The sequence below is a fragment of the Podarcis filfolensis genome (genome assembly GCF_964270895.1).
Source record: "Podarcis filfolensis genome assembly, chromosome: 14".
Lineage (NCBI taxonomy): Eukaryota > Metazoa > Chordata > Lepidosauria > Squamata > Lacertidae > Podarcis > Podarcis filfolensis.
This window is the reverse complement of record NC_139616.1, coordinates 36,352,056-36,372,004: the sequence shown is the minus strand read 5'-3', so window position 1 is coordinate 36,372,004 and position 19,949 is coordinate 36,352,056. Positions and strand designations below refer to the sequence as shown.

Here is a 19,949-nt window from a genome sequence, read left to right as displayed (position 1 = left end):
TTTATATCGTTTACATGGAATTGTGATCGTCCAAGAGGTTTTGTTTCTCGGACTCAACAGCATGCAACCCATTCAAGTTTTCAGAGGTCCTGTGCAATAAAACTGAGGTACTATCTGAGCCCCTGCCAGAAACGTTTTCCTGGTTGATTTCTAAGGATGATGCTAATTGCCTTGGAAGATGCATGCAAGAAGCTGGTCTCCCTGCTTGTTAGAGAGAGGGACTGCTTTGGTGCTTAGGAGAACAGCAATAATGGAGGGGGCATTATGAATCATGCTACCTAAGTAGAGTGCTGGTGTTTTTGGTAGCAGCTGGTCACACCCAAGATCTCAGCATCTCAGCACATGGCCAACTAAACAAGTTGCTGGCTGCAGGACCAACTACTTACAGAAAAGTTAAGATAGGAAGCACCAATAGCCATGTGGCTGTATTGAAGAGTCAAGTCATATCCAGAGTTTATTTTTCTGTTAAAAGTCAATTTGATTTCTGTGTGGCCACAGATTCACATTCTCACACACACACACACACACACACACACACACAGCGACAACTGCCATCAGTGACATCAGTTGTGGAAGGGAGACATAAACTATACGTTAAGGGAAGAAAGTCACATTGCACAAAAGCTACAATTGCCTCCAGGGAAATAAACATCACCACATTGTCAGGAGCAGTAGGCACATTCACATGTATCGTTACAACCAGGTACAATGCTCATCTCAAAACACACCAAAGGGACACACAGCAACCTGGAGGAAGAGAGGGAGGAGACAGCAGCTGAGATCTGGCCGCTGGTCCACCTTCTAGATATGTATCTGCAACACCAGAGTTCCTCTGCCCCAACTGTGTGTAGATGAGGGCAAAGGCCTTGCTTGCTTGTGATATTAACACATTATGATGGCGAGGCAAAAATATACATATTCAGATTTTGGAGGAAAACTAGAACACTTATTTCAAGAGACATGAAGTAAACACCTTGGAATATTTTTTAAAAAAAAAGAATTAATAAAGTCTGTGCTTAACATCAATTCTGGGATTAACAACTGATTTAATGAATGAAGCAGTTTTTATGGTTTCCTAAAACTGAAAGTATTTCTAGTATGAGGTGTTTTTAACTCTTTAATGGTAATATTGACTTTCTCTTCTGTTCCCTCTTCATATGCAATAAAAGCTAAATAATCTCAATGAGAAATAGGGAATCTTGGTTGTCAACAAGTACATGGTTCTCAGTGAATTACTGAAACATTCCCAAGAAAATTCTAGCACTGCAGCAGTCTACTGTAGGTGGGTAGAAATTTGCCTGCACCCCAAAGAATTAGGTTGGAAGCTATTTCTAGTTACATTCATGTCACTTCTTGCTACCACCAAGACATCTCTCCCTTCCTCAACCCAGCAACTGTTGCCGTCCAACCTGTTATTATAAGGAAGGGACTCATCTCTCAGGAAACCACTTTTAGAATAGCTCCTTTTCAGTCATCATCAAGATCTCAAAAATTGAAGACACAAACCTGATAAAACTTAATATCAACATACTTAATGAAATCACGAATAAGGTATCGACTTCAAGACATATCATCCAAAACTGCTAATGCTAAAAAACCCCCCCACTTAAAACAGATTGGGAAACATAACAGGGAGATGTATTTTTTTATTTTTGCCAAACCTGCTGCAGCAAACTCTGAGCTGCACCCTTCTCAAGACTGCAAGTAACATCCCAGCCCCCACTTTCACAGCTCTGCTTCACAAAAGCTTAGATGACTGTTAACACCTATTTATTTTTCACCATGTCAACATCCACTGAGAAATGTGTGCCACCCTCTGGTTAGATATGGAAACATGCTCAACTTGGTTTGCTGAGACTTCCACATCCTAAACAATTCACCTTAGTTGGATGTTTTGGTGTAGTTCACATGTGCTGCATTCTACTCCAACAGAGAAGTGACGGGGAGTGGACTGGGCTGGCCTGTGGAAAGATGGCCAGAAATGCCACCAGTTTTCATTCAGAGGAGGGCAGTCCCACTGCAGATAAAGCTCCCCAGACAGCACGAGCAAACAGCTTCAGCTGTAAGACACCATGCAATGGCTTCTTTTTGTGTCTGTATTACTCCACTACCTAACAACGTCCATCAAATCGTAGAATTTTGCCCACATTACTAGAAATTGTAAGAGAAAGGGCCAAAACAAGCTTAAAATAAGCCAGGCTATATGATATGTTCTTGAGCTATTATCTTAAGTACCTCCTAGCTTCAAATGCATGTAACCTCCCCAAAGGCTAAAGCATGCTGAGTTTTGCATCGCCTCAACCGAGCAAGTTCTGTAACAAGCTGGCTTTCCCATTTTTAGCCATAGGCTGTGTCATTTCTAAGACAGGGCATAATCAAATGAAAACACTCAATAACCAGTTCTAAAGGAAAATCTTCTAAGCTGGCCACTTTACTGCAGTTGTGCGGATATCAGATATGGCAAAGCTCCCTTCTTCATTTGCTAAGCTAGGAGTGAGCAGATCTCACAGAGATTCAGAGACGAAAAAAGGGAAGCACAAAACCAACAAGATGTGCTTAATGCTTCTGTGTTAGTCTAGGGGCAGACTTTGCTTACCACGTGGCAACCTGAACTGAAGAGATGTCACTACTAACCAAACAGCCAAAGGCTGCATGCAAGAAAGCTTCCAGTGACCAGGTATCTGTCAGGTTAATGAGGATGCAGCACCCCCTAGAGTCCCTAGAAGAAACAGTCCTTTAATAGTCAAAACAACTATCGGCCATTTCCCGAACTTGTTGCAATAGCTTCACTTTAAAAGACTGTGCCAAAGTTTGAGGTCAATTAGCTAATACTGCTTCAAGCTCCTCCCAGCTTCTTTTCAACACAAATAGCAACGACTCAGGAGGAAGTAGTTCAGCGTGTTGTATATCCCATAAGGGTCCTTAGCTGCCTGAATGTACCCCCTAAAAAAAATCATGGTATCACTGATATGCAGTATCAGGAATGTAAACAGAAAAGCAGGATGGCAGCATGTCAGACAGGATGCCTTCGACAGAGCAGTGGCACTGAAGACCAAAGGGGGAAAAAGTACTCCCAAATTACTCAGTCAGCCTCACTTCACACACAGCGGAATGTCAAACGAAGACTGGCTCTTAGGGCAACAGCCAGCTGTAAGGTGTGTAAATGAGTGTGTGCGGGCACACACACAAAATGGTGCTTTTAACAGCTTTCTCTAATCTAATAGGTTATAGAAAATAATGGCTTGGATCAAACAATCCATTTGCAGTGTGTTCTGCACATGTGCAATGGGTCTCTCTCATTCTTCCCTTTCCCACTGCAGCCCCCTGGGGATCTGGGGAAGCCTCTAGGTTGGCGTGGCACGCAGTAAGCAAGACTGCAGTTGGGAGGAGAGAAAAATCGGCAACATAATCAGTTTGGATTGCATGGGAGTCACTCTGTATCCAAGCTAACGTTAGCAGGGATTAGAAGCTTCTGCAAAAGAAGAAAAATGACACTGCTGGATAAATCCAGTCACCAACAAGCACCTGCTGACATCAGAAATGTTATCTGGCATCATGAAGGCTCTGACACGGATAAAAGTCAACTTGGATACTTCAGTGAGGCCACCTTCTTGCTACCAAAAATATCAGGATATGCATAAAGGTTTCCAGAGGTAAGAACAGGAGGTCAAGGATAAATCGCTTAGCCAAATACAAATTGCACATGAAGAATACAATGGCTGAACAATGAGGCCCCTGCATCTAAGTGAGCCCTGCAAATTAGCTTTCTAAATTACAAAAAAGGAACCTACTGATTTTGTGGATTCAGAAATAAGCTCGACTCTTGCAACTGGAGTTGTGGTCAGAATCATAAGATGCTCCACGAGCTAGCTGTTTTTGAAAGTAGGCTCTATCTCCTCAGTTGCTCATAGTGTCCTTGAAACCCCAAACCTCTATGATAGCTATCTGGAAACTTTCAGAGCACAATGGTTGGTTGTTGAAAGTGTTGCAGTGGCCAGTTCTTCCATGGTTCAGGTCTGCGTCAATGTAGAGAGCTTGACCGTCGCCTCCGCCTGTGGGGGAAAAGACCACAGTTACACTGTCCCTGCATCAAGATGCAAAGCAGTGGCTCCAATCACATGTTCAGTTCCACTACTTCTGGAGACAACAGAATGACAGCTTTCAGCTGCCCCAACATGGGAATATATATTATGAGAAGACATTATCACCCCATCAAACTGCTCTACAGTTAAGAGTTCATGGATCTCTCAGAATCCAAGCTGTATACCAGTCTTTGTCAACCTGACACCCTCCAGATATTTTGGGCAACAACATCTGGAGGGCACCATGTTGGTGAAGGCTAGCATATGCAGAGCATTCAATTATGGATATTTTAGCTTTCAGAAGAGCTTATGGTCAAGAGTCTGATGCAGAACAGATAAAATATTGCACACTGGATCTATTTGCCAAGACCATATAACACCGGTCCTGAAAGACCTCTATTGGCTCCCAGTACGTTTCCAAGCACAATTCAGTGTTGGTGCTGACCTTTAAAGCCCTAAACGGCCTCAGCCCAATATACCTGAAGGAGTGTCTCCAACCCCATCATTCAGCCCGGACACTGAGGTTCAGCTTCGAAGGCCTTCTGGCGGTTCCCTCACTGTGAGAAGTGAGGTTACAGGGAACCAGGCAGAAGGCCTTCTCAGTAGTGGCGCCTGTGGAACGCCCTCCCATCAGATGTCAATGAAATAAACAACTATTTAACTTTTAAAAGACATCTGAAGGCAGCCCTGTTAAGGGAAGTTTTTAATGTTTGATGTTTTACCACATCATCATCATCACTCTGTTGGGAGCCACCCAGTGAGGCTGAGGAAACCCAGACAGATGGGCGGGGTGTAAATAATAAATTATCATTATATTATTATAGTTCTCCCCCCAACTGTCAACATTGCAGGCCTAACTGCAGCTCGATATCAAATGAAAATCATTCTCCTACTCCATCTTTCATTTTAACCCAGATTCAAAGATGATTTAGGAATAAAAGTCTTAAAAAGTGCAAACGCCTTTGTGTCCCTACATAGAACTACACAGCACTGTTGCAAGAGGCAGAAACAGAAGAGCACAGGCTTACCTATAATGATGCATTCCATTCCACCAGCCATAAACATGGATGCAGCTTTGGAAGGCAGGTTGAAGTGCCGGGCAGAAAGGAAGGGGGAAAGGCGGTCTGAGGGGTCCGAGGGGAGGCTGGTGGCGGATGGAGGGTCAGAAACGTGGGAGGAATTGTTCCCTTGTTCAGGTCCTGTCATGGCTAGCTCTGGGTGCCTGATTATTACCCACTCATAGCGTTCCACTTCAGGCACCAGCTAGTGAGAGGAGAGGAGGAGAGGAGAGATGTATGAAGGAATTCTTCAGAGAAAATGCACTGCACTTGGCATCTCTCTCCCCCCTGCCCCCCCCATGGCCAGAACTTGACTCACACCCCAAGAAAGATTTTCAGAATGAATTTGCACTATGAATGTTGTGGCAGACACTAAAAAGGGAAGTTATTATATTTATAACCTGCTGTTCCTTTAGAAAAGCTCAGAGCAACTTTCAGTGGTCTCCTTACTAGGCATTAATCAGGTTTGGTATTTGTAGAGTATGGGGGGCTTTCAGATTGCTCAGCAGCCAATCTATAGAGTACTTCTGGCCTACTGTTCTAGGCAGGACTTCAATGCATGAGAGAAGTGTTAAGACATTATGACAGTTATATTACACCACCTCTCCCTGACATTGCATCAGGAATCTTGCAAAATCAGGATAGCTACTCAAATGTTTCATTTGGTGACCCTCTTGATTGCCACTTTAATTGTAAAGACTCGTGTGTTAAGTGAATCTGAAAAAGGTACTTACAACTAGGGATGGGGGAATATATCACTTTTGGTTTCTTGTTTCTCCCCACTCTTAAGTTCTGTTCTCCCCATTTCCACATCAGTTTGCTATTTTTTTTAAAGGCCTTGTGAAAATTTATCAGCATTTTAGTGTGAATTTCTCCTAATACACATTTTTCTATGCAATATCCCATGATATAATGCATTCTTGTATATTATTTTCACTGTTATATATTTATATGCACACTAGCATATACGTTCTTGTATACATTACTTGGCTAAAGAACTGCATGACAGAATTCAGAGAAATGTCAATTTTGAAGCATGGCTGTGTTTTGGTTTGCTTCTTGTTTCAGAAAGTGCAAATTTGGTAGGTTCACCTTTAAATGCAGACTGAATTCAGCTGCCTACCAACTTCAGAGTGACACATTTGTTTTGGTAGCTCATCAACAATCCATGTGCACCAATACTACACTGTGTGCCTTGGTCCCTTGCCCCAAGTTTTACATGCAATCAGCAGCTGCAGCACGACCTCCTACTTATCTGTATAATCAGTGCTCTTCTGGATGAATATGTGTTTTCCACTTTGATGATTGCTTGGAATCTTTCTTTGGGGTGTGTGTGTGTGTGTGTGTGTGTGTGTGTGTGTGTGTTTATTGGGTTATTGTTTTTATTTTCATTTTATATATTGTGATCTTTTTTGTGAACCGCCCTGAGACCTCTGGGTATAGGGCGGTATATAAATTCAATTAACAATAACAATAATTCAAAATTTCTACACTTCCTAGTTTGGCAACACTGCATCATACGCCATGGCAGAGAAAGTGTGACACCCAACAATAATCAAGACTCTTATTGCAGTAGAATGTCATAACATTCAGCCTAATGAAGACTTTTGAAGAACTTGGAAAAAAGTTTGCTCTGAAGATGTTGGTTAAACTGCTGCTACTAATAGCAGCCGGGTTGAGTCTTCTAAACGGATCAGTAGATTGTTCTCCAAAGGCAAGGGGTGGTTATGGCAAGAGTGAACATGATTGCTTCTTACCCTGAACACAAAACATTCCCCTGTTCCAAAGAAGCTCAGCTTGTTTCCTCCTCGTTTGCGTTCATTCCAGTCAGTTGATAAATAAGCCCCACAGACCTAGGATGGTAATAGCCACCATTTTAGAGAATCAATGAAGAAGTTCGAACACTTGAAGCTGTAATACTGAAAGGTCTCAAAGCTGGTAGATAAAGGGACACTTCTTACAACATTTGTAGGTGCACACCTAACACACACCTTAGGTGTGAAATGCAAATCAAACATGTACATTTGTCAACAGCAGTAACTCACAGTTGAATTTAGCAAACCAAGGTTTGCCTCTGAAGTGGCCCTGGTGTGAGGGTAGCAAGCTATATCTTTAGTTAGTCTATGGCGTTCAACCAAGATCACATTTTATGACTGCTCCTATCAGTGTCAAGAGCGGCCTGGAGAGAGAATGTATATGGGTCTTTTTGAATAGCTCTGCAGTTGTGTAGGAGACACATATTGCAGTGTGTGCATTGTGATGAAGCAACCCCTGTGTAGTGGTAGGGGAAGGGAGTCTGTCAACCTGGAAAACAGGTTGAATTTCAAATTCAAATTTCCCAAGAAAGCAGCTAAATTGTGCTTCATTAAGCAAGCAAGGCACAAATGAGTTAGTGGAACACCAGGGAGAGTTCTAAGGAGTTATTTCATTTTTCGTCTATGGCAACTACAATAATTGATGGACAGCAGTTTAGTGAATCCTATGAAATTTATAAAGTGTCTTTTATAAAGCTGCTACTTGTCCTACTAACTTACCTCTTGGGCCGTTGTCTTAATCAGAAGGAGAGTTGGTTCATGTCCCTCGCAATGCGAATAGAACCTGATAAAGATACATATAAAATGATGCTCCCTTAGTGAAACATCCCACTGCTGGTCTTGGTAACTGCACACTCTCCACACACTTTTTGCATCCACACCACACTGCCAATCAAGTCCCAGTTCATTGTCGGCCTCTTTAATCAACAGTAAAAACTGTTTGGGTGATGTGCTAAAAGACCAGACTCTAGTTCACAAAACCTTATGTCATAATAAATGTCTTAGGTTTTTTTAATGCCACAACATTCCTTGTTGCTTTAGCATACAGTTAGGCCTCTCAGCTAAGGAAGAGTGAGCAAAAACCCAGAGTTCTATAGCACAGCATAGTCTATGGCTCAGTTTGTCCATAACGCTAAGCAAAATCACAGTACATCACAAATGTGCAGGTTCCCAGAGAGAAGGTTGTGGCTGCTTGATTTCTGGTCCTGCTGTTGCTGCATTGCTATGAGCCAAGTCATGGTTTGGCTTAGCACATCATCCAAATCTGGGTTTGTGGTCCATCTCCTTAAGCTGTAAACCAATAATGAATCTTGGTTACAGATTGTAGTTTGTCTGGAGTGAGACAAATCACAAGCCCATGTTCAGATGACATGCCAAGAAACCATGGCAACAACAGCAGGATGGCCAGGGAGGGGGAAAGCAGCTGCAATCACCTTTCTGGGACCACATGCTTTCACACTCAGCCACGATTTGACTTAGAAAAAAGATCTATATGAGTTGATAGCACACCAACATGCATTCAATGTAAAGCCAGCCTACAAACTCTGCTTGTGTTGATGCAAGGCAAGACAACTCTAGCAACATTCATCATACAACAGAAGCAAAGCACCCTTGCCAAGAGAATTGGCCTATGATTGTCTACATCATCTTGTGGCGTACAGTACCAAAGATTCATTTTAAAATAGTGCTGACTACATTTTACCTGCTTAAGCTGCAGCCATGTTCTGAGGTGGTAAACAGCAGCAGTGGCTGGCAAAGTGCAAAGCGCTCAGGAATCCATGACCAGATGTCTCTCATCTTCTTTACATCAACTATTTCAGACTTGAAGTTCTCAGCATGAACTGCCAGGTGGACATTCTGCCTGTGGAATAACAGAAAACTGGTGTTAAAACTGGAGCCATGGGCATTTGTCCAAAGCAACTACTGCCCAATTCGGGCCTCAACTTGTTGCCTATGGCAAGAAAAGAGTCCCTTCCTGACATCCAGAAGGCAAAGAAGCATTGCAAATTAAAACATTTCTTTCCCTTTCCCTTTGTAGATGCATTGTAAATGACTAACAAAGAAACTAGCAGAAGGGCTAGTAACTCTATGAGCAGAAAGAGGGCAACACTACACCACAGGAAAAACAATAAAAGGGCAAAACAATTAAGGGGTTTGCAGTCACCCACAGCTTGAAATTAGGGGGGCTTGATATCCACATTAATGCTGTGGTGTTTAGCTCTGTATAAGGGTGCAGATCTCAGCAGCCCTAAGTAGTTTTGTCAAAATAATGTTCTTAAATACAAATCAGCATTTTTACATGGATAACAGGAAGTTACTTTCTGTATTTGATTTTCATGTGAATAATCGATAGCTGTACATTTTTTTGTGTCCCCAAGGAAGAATGCGGATTTTCAAATGGTGGGAATTCTGGGAAATTTTAAAACCTACTATACCATAAGTTGTTTCCTTGCAACTAGGATCGGCTTTGCCCTTTCATAGTTTTCCCACTGATTTGGTAGATGTATTTACAAGCTAGCCCAATTCACCGATCAAAGCTATAGCCATTGAAAAGCACTTGGAAGGTTTTGATGTAAACACCCTTCCCCAGCTATGACTGCTGCAGTTCAAAACCAGCAGGGGACCCAGGTGATACCATTACAGAGGAAACTGTACAACCATAAATATATTCAGAGCTATGTGCCACTCCTGGAAATTCTCTTCCAACTGTTGCCCAAGTATGAAAACAGACTTGAATGTGGCCATATCCATGGAGTTAAAGACTCCACAGAAGGCTCAGTTGCTCCAAAGCACTGGAAGCCAATACATAAAACAGGAGGATAACACACAAGCCAGTGACAAGGAAATATAGCCAATTCTTTTTGACACCCAAGCTAGAGTTAGATGCAGGTTTCACAGCTTATGTCAGAGATATGCAAGAACTGTACCATGAAGCAAGCCAAACTTTGGAGTTATTATACAGCACATGCTAGGAAGAAGAGTTGAAATGCAGGCCACTTATAGTGCAAAGGCATTCTTTAAAAAAAAAGGGGGGGAGCCACCTGTCCATTTTATTATGGACACATCTGCATACTGTAAACCTTGCAGAAAACTAGCGGCTAATAGAATGGCAGAACTGTGGAGTTGGAAGGGACCCAAAGTCATCTAGCCCAATCCCCTCCAATGCAGTAATTTCAGCTAATGAATCCCTGGCAGATGACCATCTAACCTCTTTTTAAAAATCTCCCATCACCTCCATCACCCTCCAAGGTAGCCAGTTCCATTGTCAAACATCTTCTGCCACCAGAAAGTTTGTCCTAATGTTTAGTCGGAATCGCCTGCACATCTCTAATTAAGTGAGGGAAATGGGATTCTCATTCATGGGTAGTTTCAAAATTTAACTGAAGTGCAGTGACAGTTTCAGAAATCGTGTGGCTGCCTTTCTGAAGCAACTCATGTTCTGTCCTTAAACCAGAAGTTAATCAAAATGCATAGTTGACTGCATATGCTAAGGGCAGGATGTGTTCCCTTCAGCACAGATAAGCCACAGAGCCAGTTATATGTCCTTCCGAAGCACTGCAGATAGGAGCCTGCATGATATCAGCAGAGGATTATCAGGTTGTTGATTAGTCTCCTTCCAAGCATGATCTACAACTTGTGAAGGCTGCTCTGTTCAGTGTGCATGCTACAATTTATCACTAATCTCTAAGCCTTAAAACCACCAAGGCTTAGGCAGCTCAAGCTAACATGAATCTCATGTCTTGTTACCAAAGCACATGGACTGTGTACCTACCTGTGGCAGAGTGATTAATAAACATGATGCTAACCAGTACTTTTTTTTCTAAAAATTTTTTTTTAGGGGTACTCTCATTTGGACTCAAGAAAATCACCATTTTATGGTTCAAATCGGGAAAAATAAATACACTAAATGGACAAAAGTACAAAGATTCACAAAATGTTTAGGGGTACGTGTACCCCTGAGTCCCCACAGAAAAAAAGCACTGCTGCTAACAAGAAATTTGTTAAACATTCACTACTGGCTTTTCAGCTATGGGTTTGAATACCACATGGGCTTGTATACTTTTAAAAAGATCTTGGAAACAAGCGTAACTGAGGGTGGGGAAGAACATGCCATTCATGTTCTATGGGAAGAACATGCCATTCATCCAATTTGGGCTGCAGGCAATAGTTCCACACTTAGTCACACCTTCATATGTTGCATTTGTTTTCTGTATTTGTGCATGGCCTGCAGGAAGCTCTTTTTGGTTAATGCCTTAATGCACTGAGCCATGCCCCTGATTGTCACCAGGCTATCTTAGTTGCTTTCTTCCAACACTTTCCAGTACAATGTGCTTCTGTTGCTCCCAAGGTGAAAAAAATATGAAGGAACTGGTGTTATACAGGCAATGACTAACTGACACGTGACAGTGCACATGTGCATTGCCACAACCCAGAAGGGGCTGGAAAAAAGGCTGGAGGGTAACTGGCTTATGCGCACTCCGCCAACATGCGAGGGGGTAAGGAACATAACTTGCGCAAAGCAGTCACTGCCTGTACTAAGGGGGAAGTCTGAGCAACAAAGAAGACCCTAGGGGTAACAGGAGGGATCAGGTAGGGAATCAGGATGTGCAACCATCTGACTGTAAGGTTCAGGGAAGAAAAAAATTAGGGAGATTCAAGGGCCAGGGCTCACTGAGAGCGAGCCTGGGAGGAGATCTGGCTGTGAAGGAGGCTTGACATGTCCCAGAGCAATATGGGCCTAGGAACTTTTCCATCATTTATTTTGAAAGACTCTCTGGAAAAAGGAGAAGGCAAATGAAGGATAGTGTCATGAAATAATAAAAGCAGCAAACAGGCAAAAGAAATGCATATATATATATATATATATATATATATATATATATGTGTGTGTGTGTGTGTCTGTGCGAGCACACGCATGCACATATGTGAGAGACCGACTGACCAACATATGTATGAACCAGCAGGGCAGAGGTGGTCAGAAGCAAGGAGATGGAACAAAATACAAGGAACATGTAAATGTATAGGCACTATATGGAGGGACTTTACACCTACCACATGTGCTTGTCTGAATGGCAGGGAGGATGACTCCCATATAGCAACCCGGCCTTAGTCCTCAAACCACCTTCAGACATATAAGTGGCAACATACAACCCTGTCAGTAAGAGTAAGGTACTTTATGCCTATAACGTTATCTGAAGAATTGCAGCCAATATACCCTTATCATAGTTAAGTGGAATTTATATACCAGATCATCTGAACACCTCCCTAGGCACAAAACTATCTTGGGCTGTACTACTAGGGCAGGCATCCCCAAACTTGGCCCTTCAGATGATTTGGAACTACAATTCCCATCATCCCTGACCACTGGTCCTGTTAGTTAGGGATTATGGGAGTTGTAGTCCCAAAACATCTGGAGGGGAGGGCAGAGTTTGGGGATGCCTGTACTACAGTTATTAACAATCTTTATCTATTCACACAAAGCAACTTCATGTTTAACATTCTGCCTATCACTATATGGCTCAGAAGTTCTTTTAACAACAAAAGACTAGTAGCCCCTACAGTATGTTAGAATAGGCTTGTGTTTCACCAGTGAAATCCTCACGAAAGTGCAGAGAAATAAGGCTAGACTAGAATGCAAACCTTGTACAGCATACTTGACAGCAGGACTGTTGAAAGCTCTGGAAAGATATTTGTGAATTGCAACCCCCCCACCTTCCGCTTCCCCACCATCTGATACTGCAGTAAGTACTGGCATAACCAGCCAAGCATAAGCCGTGATAACAGCCATTTGGAAGTCAAGCCAAGGCAGAAGAGAAAAGCAAAGCGTGGAGTATTCAAATCTTGAAACCTACCTTTTTGGGGATGCAATGCTGCAAAGAGGAGGGGTGCAGCAGACAGGGAAATGACAGTACGAGACAAAAGAGAGAGAGAAATCAAGAAAATTCAGTAAATTAGAGCCTAGAGAAAAACTCAAGAGTAAGATTTGAAGTCAAATGAACGAGATTAAAGAACAGATGGACACCCAACCACCGTATCATAGTTCTTCCTCCTCAATTCTCTTATCACATTTATCTTTCTATACAATGTCTCTTCACCTAACTGCTTATGACTTCTGCACTTGCCCTTCAACCTTCCCTTCTACTCTCACTCCTTATATGCGACTGCGCTCTGTTGTTGAGGTTTTCCTGTTTCGCACAATGTAGAAATTGGGTCTTTAGTGCTGTGGTACTTACCCTTTGACTTGATCTGATATGGATTATTTAATTTCCATACCGCTTAATGTATTAAAAATATATCTAACTGGTGTACAAAAAATGAAGCAACAACAGACAACTTAAACAAAATATTACAAAAATACAGAGTTAACATAAAAATGGAATCCCCTTGGAAAATTGGACAGGTGCAGATTACATAATTTCAAAAACCAAACCATTTGCATTTGTGAAATGCTAAGAAATTATTTGTGAGGCTGTTAACCGAGCTCCTTGAAGCTTTACATTTTGGGTCACACAGCCAGAACACATTTCCTCCAGTCAAGTTTCTGTGATTACAGAATACTAGCTGTTCTTCAGCTTATACAAAAGCACAGAGTTCTCATGCCTGTCAGCCACTGGTCTTGTGCTATTTCTACTAACGATAAATGGAATATTTAGAACACTGACCCAAATCTCTGAAATGTCAATGCTTCTGACAAGAATATAGAAACTTTAAGGCTTTCACAAACACTTGTCAGCTGAATAAGCCCCAGCGGAACATCTTAAAGGGCTCTTTCATCAAAGATGCCTCGTGCACTTAACTCTGCCCAGTTTTAGTACTTTTAGCTGTAGCCCCCCCCCCCCATTTCTCTTAAGTTTGTCTTTATAGATTGTAAGCCAGTGTTCAAAATTAACTGGTCGCTCAGCACTTTTTGCTACTGGTGCAGGTCCACGATGCAGCCTTGCCACAGGCCACCCAAATGCAACTCACAGATCACAGTTTAAAAACCTCTGCCTTAGTTCATAGTTAATACCAGTTCCATTTCCACTGTGTGTTTCTCTTTCTTGCATATTGGACAACTGAATTTCTGTAAGAGCAATCTACAGTCAAGCAATGTAGTTGAGGTCACAGAATTGTAGAATCACAGAATTGTAGTGCTGGAAGGGACCTGAGGGTCATCTAGTCCAACCCCCTGGGATAAATAGCCTTTCTTTGTGGTGATACCATCTGAAGAAGTATCTGAAGAAGTGTGCATGCACACAAAAGCTCATACCAATAACAAACTTAGTTGGTCTCTAAGGTGCTACTGGAAGGAATCTTTTTATTTTGTTTCGACTTCAGCAGACCAACACGGCTACCTACCTGTAACACAAATATATGTCGTAAAATCATTTTAACTTTTAATGAAAAGTAGCCTTAGGAGGCTATTGAAGACCAGCAGAAGGGAACGGGGTGTGTTACCCTATTCTCTCTAGCTGTTTTATGTTCAAAATCATCCATCTCAGCTACTATATAAACATCTGGAACCATGTGGGAAAGAAAGCAGAAGGCAATTTTGAGCAAACAGCAAGTAAAAGAGGGGCAGGAGAGGAATGATAAGGCAACTTCCAACTTCCTGCGCTCAAAATTCCAACCTCCTAAGGCTTTTTTTATTGAAAATCAGAAACAATTGTGTTTTGCTGCATCCAGCATGCCTTCTGTAGGCCTGATTCTGAAACAGAAGTTAAGCATCTCTCTCAAAACCTAACAGCTCTGGGTACCTTTGCCTTTACTTGTCTTCTGAGTCTCTATATTCATTATTAAAAATGCACCTCACCTTTCCATTATTTTTAAGATGTTCAAGGCAGCTTCCAACATTTCAAAAGAAAGCCATCACAATTTCATCAACAACAAAAAGAGATTTAAAGAGGGGAAAAGTAACTCGCAACTAAGCACGTCAAAAATATATTGAAAGAAGAATGCCTTTTATCAAAATGTTGGAATGCCACAGGGGGAGGAGTACAAAACAAGCACACAATCATAACCTGACAGGAGTTCTATAATCTAGGTGGGGCATCGGAAAAGGCTTTCTCCTACTTCTCCCATTAGTAGTTGAGGCTTTGCAAATGCAGAGAAGACCCTCTTCAGATGAAGAGGGGCAAGTTCATATGGGAAGTCACAGTCTCTTAGATTATTTTAAGACATAATCTATTTAGAGTTTTAAAAAACATGACTAGTGCTTTGAATTAAGCATTGAAAGAGCTCCACCACTATGGTCCTTGTGAAAAATTAAAGTTCTTTAAAAGCCCAATTATCAGAAGCTGAAAAAGCAAACATACGCATGTAATTATTCGGTTAAGTTGGTACAGCCTCTATACTTTTCCACTGAGCACCTACATTATTCTGCTTTTGCAACCATATCCACTTCCCATGTAAGTCAAGAGCATTACTAGAGGAGAGGGAAAGCCTCTCTGGAGTATGTATGAATCCCTTTTACCTCTTCTGTTTGACGGTTATGCCTTTCTGCTGAAGAGCCTTCTCGTTGGCCATCTGCAAAAGCTGGATCTCCTTCCGTGAAAAGAGCCGAATCGCAAAAGCTTTCTCTAACAGTTTCTCAGGAGACACTGACTTTGCAATATCCCTAACAAAAGCTCGGATGTCCTGCTGAACGTTGTCTGACTCCATAGTCTGCCCAACTCTGACTTTATGAAAGAATTTGAGAAGAGCTAGTGCAACACGGTATAGAACCTTGTAGCCCTCTACCAAGAATACATCAAAGACCCGTGCAACATATATCAGAGGCAGTTCTCCAAAAAGCCACCGTTGCCAGTCTGAATATACTTCTAGCACATCCTTGGAAACTGCTACCATCAGCTTGTGGGCCGCCTGACAGTATTTGTTAACCAGATCGCCAAAAGTCATGCAAGACGACTCAAAAGCCAAGAACGTCTGATCAATGAAGTGCTTGGAGGGATCGTTGCAGGCAAGGATGCGGCAGACCTTCTCAAAGCACTCTGCTTCATCCCTACTGTAATGGAGGAGAAGTGCTACCACTGAAGGCAGAGCTGGGCAGAATGATATGTCCGGGAACTGGCTTGCAATGCATGAAATTATCTTCCTGACTGCCCCAATGCCTTCTGCATTCAGGCAGTAAGTGGGAACAAGGCTGTTGTCCACAAATTCTGGAAGTGGAAGACTGCCGCTGTTACGTTTGCCAGCAATTTTCACCACAATGTCCCGGTAGACGTGGGCATCTGGAGTCACAGTGCGGCAAGGGATATCATTAATCAGTTTGTGGTACACTTTGGCTCTTAAAGAGTGGTTTTTGGCCCAATATCCCTGGCGAGCCAGTTGCTTCAGATCCTGAAATTCTGTACTGGTCAGTTCCTTTGCATCCTGGTCCTGGATTGTAGAATCCATTTTATCCCAGTCTATAAAGCGGCTATATTCACCCATAGCTATTAAGATAGTCTTCGCAGAATGACATAAAAGCAAGTATCTTATCTGGCCCTTGGAGCACTTTCACTTTTTCCTGGAAAAGAACAAAGAACACAACAGGTTATGGCTACTTTCGTGTCAAGAACACGTAAATTGTTAATAGCTTGTCCTGCTATTGGCAGTGGAGTGCAAGTTCCAGACTGCCTGCAAAGGGGCTTCACTCAGGTAATTAATGACTTATTACTTTTAAACTGATGTACCGGTATTTCCCTTCAGTGGGTTAACCTTTTCTATCTGTGCAATACACTGTTCTGTGGCTGAAAACTGTAGTAAACTGAGCTGAAGAATACAGTGGTACCTCTGGTGAAGAATTTAATTCATTCCGGAGGTCCGTTCTTAACCTGAAACTGTTCTTAATCTAAGGTACCACTTTAGTTAACGGGGCCTCCTGCTGCCACCACGTGATTTCTGTTCTCACCCTGAAGTAAAGTTCTTAACCCGAGGTACTACTTCCAGGTTAGCGGAGTCTATAACCTGAAGCATTTGTAACCTGAGGTACCATTGTAATTTGCCTCAAACATTCCTTTCCAGCACATCTTACTTATATGGTACCAGAAAGCAGGGAGGTGGGGGGAAATTATACAGGACATCAGAAAATAAAGATGCAAATGTTACTGCCATATCAGAATCCTCTGTCTTTTGAGGAAGGAGTTGCCATAGGAGACTACATTATCAAGCTTTTTGGGAAATGCAATGGCTTCGTGAGCATACTAGGTCATAGGCAGGAAAGGATTTTACTAGCTGTAGCCAAATAAAAACAGGAATCCTGTAGTACCTTAAAGCCTAATTAATTAATACCATAATAAATTAGTCTTTCAAGTGCCACAGGCCTCTGGTTCTTTTTGCTGTAACAAGCAGGGCTAATCCTCTGGAAGATACAGCCTAACAAGTCAGGTTAACATAGGCCTGTACAACACTTGGAAGAGCAGGAGTCCAACAATAAAGTCAGGGATGTACGTTCACCATACACATAGTTAGTCTGTCTGTAGAATGGCAATAAATTGTTTAGTCCCAAAATTTAAGCAGCAGCTTTCCAATAGGAAAGCAAATTTGCTTTTGTAAGCAGAGCTTTGGAAATTCAGTATTTGCTGGTGCATTAAGTGCTATGACAGACTTAATAAAAGACAAGTTAAGTGGTCCTCCATCACTTAAAAACCAGATAACTTTAATAAATTAAGTGTCTATCAGTATGTTTTCTATAACAGGTTACACTAATGCATGAAATACTGGCTCATGTGCCAAGAGTGGGTGTTGTCTCACTTCTGTTAAAATTCTGAACCTTTGCCTACTGTAAGGAAAACATGCTTATAAATACTGCGTATAAATAGGCATGGCAATGAGGGCAAGCCCTTGTCCAGATAAATCAAGATCTTGGTTGAATATTAATCTGTATATCTGAGATTCTACATTAGTCTCAAAATTAGTATGGTGTCAGATCAAATGATATAGCCAATGTTAGTCCTACTCACAAGTAGACCGATTAAAATTTATGACCTAACTCAGGCACATTCATTTCAATTATTCTACTCTGATACAACCCATGTCTTTAGGAAGCCCTATGCAGATATGGTTTGAAACTATATCAGGCACATGCAGAGAATCAGAACTGCATTACATGCAACACTCTATGGGTATACATAGAATATCACGTGTAGGTTCTATATCAATGATAGCTAATCTGTTGCCTTGCTGGACTACAACACCCCTATTACTGGCCATGCTGGCCAAGGCTGATGGTATTTGAATTCCAATTTCTAGAGTGCCACAGGTTAGCCACCTTTATAATACATGGTTAAAGGGTTACAAGTGGGAACTGTTGCAGCATAGAGTTCTTCTGTTTAGAATTCCTGCCAGCCATGCCCTTTTCCAGAACACTCCATTCTATTCCTCCCACCCACCCCCAAATAGCCCACCAGTATTTTTCAAAAATATCTCCTCACCCCTTAAATATTTTTTCCGTTAAAAAAAAATACTTCTACAAATCCAAGTCTGCCGATATCTCCCGCTTGCCAGAGTTGGTGCCATCTTGGCTATGCAAGGATCCACATACAGAAGATGAGTTTACTATTACTATACAGTTGCTAAGGGACGTGGGTGGCGCTGGGGGTTAAACCACAGAGCCTAGGGCTTGCCGATCAGAAGGTCGGCGGTTCAAATCTCTGCAACGGGGTGAGCTCCCATTGCTCGGTCCCTGCTCCTGCCCACCTAGCAGTTCGAAAACACGTCAAAGTGCAAGTAGATAAATAGGTATCGCTCTGGCGGGAAGGTAAACGGCGTTTCCGTGCACTGCTCTGGTTCGCCAGAAGCGGCTTAGTCATGCTGGCCACATGACCCGGAAGCTGTACGCTGACTCCCTCGGCCAATAAAATGAGATGAGCGCTGCAACCCCAGAGTCGGCCACGACTGGACCTAACGGTCAGGGGTCCCTTTACCTTTTATACAGTTGCTATCAAAATTTCCTCTTTGGTAGAGTTCCTTTTTCTCCTGCTTCAGCACAAACAAATCAACCTGCTTGTACATTCCAGTTAAGTATACAGGGTTTACAGCAGAGAGCACAGGTGAGAATCACAGCTGTTGCCCTCGAACATTTGGTTATTTTTATCATGCTTGAAAATAGCAGCCACCTTAAAGACAATTCATTTATGGCATGAGCTTCTGTACCTTTTGAAATCTCAGTGTCTGCGCTCTGCAAAATATATTCGTTTTTAAATATGCACAAAGAGTTTGACCAAAAAGCAGAACTGAGAAAAACAAAAGTAAAATCCCTGCAAACAAGAGAGAGTTTGCATTTAATGGCAGAAGCCAGTTTCCAGTACTGCTGGTTACCAGCAGGTTCACTGTTTGCTGAGACTAGAAGCGTCGCTGTTCTTTTTAAAAAGGGGCTGGGATTAGGAGGCAGAATGGGAAATAATTAGTATTTTAGTCCACTGTTATGGATTACCCAACAGGGATTAAGTGTTCCTGGTAAGGTTGTCTTGAGTCACATCCCTGATTTGGTCAGATTGCCAACTGCAGACTGCTGCCTCTCTAGTAGCAACTCTCCACAACACTTTTTGCAGAACTGTGAACCCCACAGCTCCTCTTCCAAGAAAAGCAAAAAACTATTTTCTATGAAGAAATCCAGGTGCTGTAACTCGATTAAATAATGCAACAACACTGGTGATTGTTTCATGTAAATTAATCTTGTTAGTCACAGGGAGGCACAAAGAACTATGATGCTCTGGTCTCTATCAGCCGTCAGATCTGAATGGATGGGAATCTGATCCTCTTCAACTGGCCTGTCTATACAGCTTAGCTGAGCCACTTCTTTTATTAGTCTCAGAAAATCCTCTTCCTCTTGGCTTTTGAGACTGCATCAGTCACAGCACTACTTTCTGGTCTACCGTTGCAACACTAAGGGCTAGAAATTTGCTGAGAAAGTAGTTGAGATTATTTTGTTGGATGAAACCAAGGTCCAGCTAGCCAGCATTCTGTTTTCTGTAGAAGTCTAATGTAAGCTTCTCAGAGAGATCTAAACAGCCCTGCTTCTACACAGCAATATT

At 42.1% G+C, this 19,949-nt stretch overlaps 1 protein-coding gene across 8 annotated transcripts in view; it reads right to left on the bottom strand.

The window, feature by feature from the left end:
- Positions 1 to 428: 428 nt before the first annotated feature.
- TBC1D24 (TBC1 domain family member 24) overlaps positions 429 to 19,949 on the bottom strand; it is a 30,212-nt gene continuing 10,691 nt past the window's right edge. For 3 of the 8 annotated variants that reach the window (XM_083585167.1, XM_083585168.1, XM_083585165.1), the window contains exons 2-8: positions 15,407 to 16,441; positions 12,807 to 12,824; positions 8,657 to 8,815; positions 7,675 to 7,738; positions 6,898 to 6,993; positions 5,111 to 5,345; positions 429 to 4,052 (exon numbers count right to left, since the gene is read on the bottom strand). In XM_083585167.1, the coding sequence (XP_083441293.1) occupies positions 3,898 to 4,052; positions 5,111 to 5,345; positions 6,898 to 6,993; positions 7,675 to 7,738; positions 8,657 to 8,815; positions 12,807 to 12,824; positions 15,407 to 16,365 (1,686 nt within the window). In that variant the 5' untranslated portion in view covers positions 16,366 to 16,441 and the 3' untranslated portion in view covers positions 429 to 3,897. Of the gene's footprint in view, positions 4,053 to 5,110; positions 5,346 to 6,897; positions 6,994 to 7,674; positions 7,739 to 8,656; positions 8,834 to 12,806; positions 12,825 to 15,406; positions 16,442 to 19,949 lie in introns of all 8 variants that reach the window. The other 5 variants (XM_083585171.1, XM_083585172.1, XM_083585170.1 and 2 more) reach the window with 2 other exon arrangements.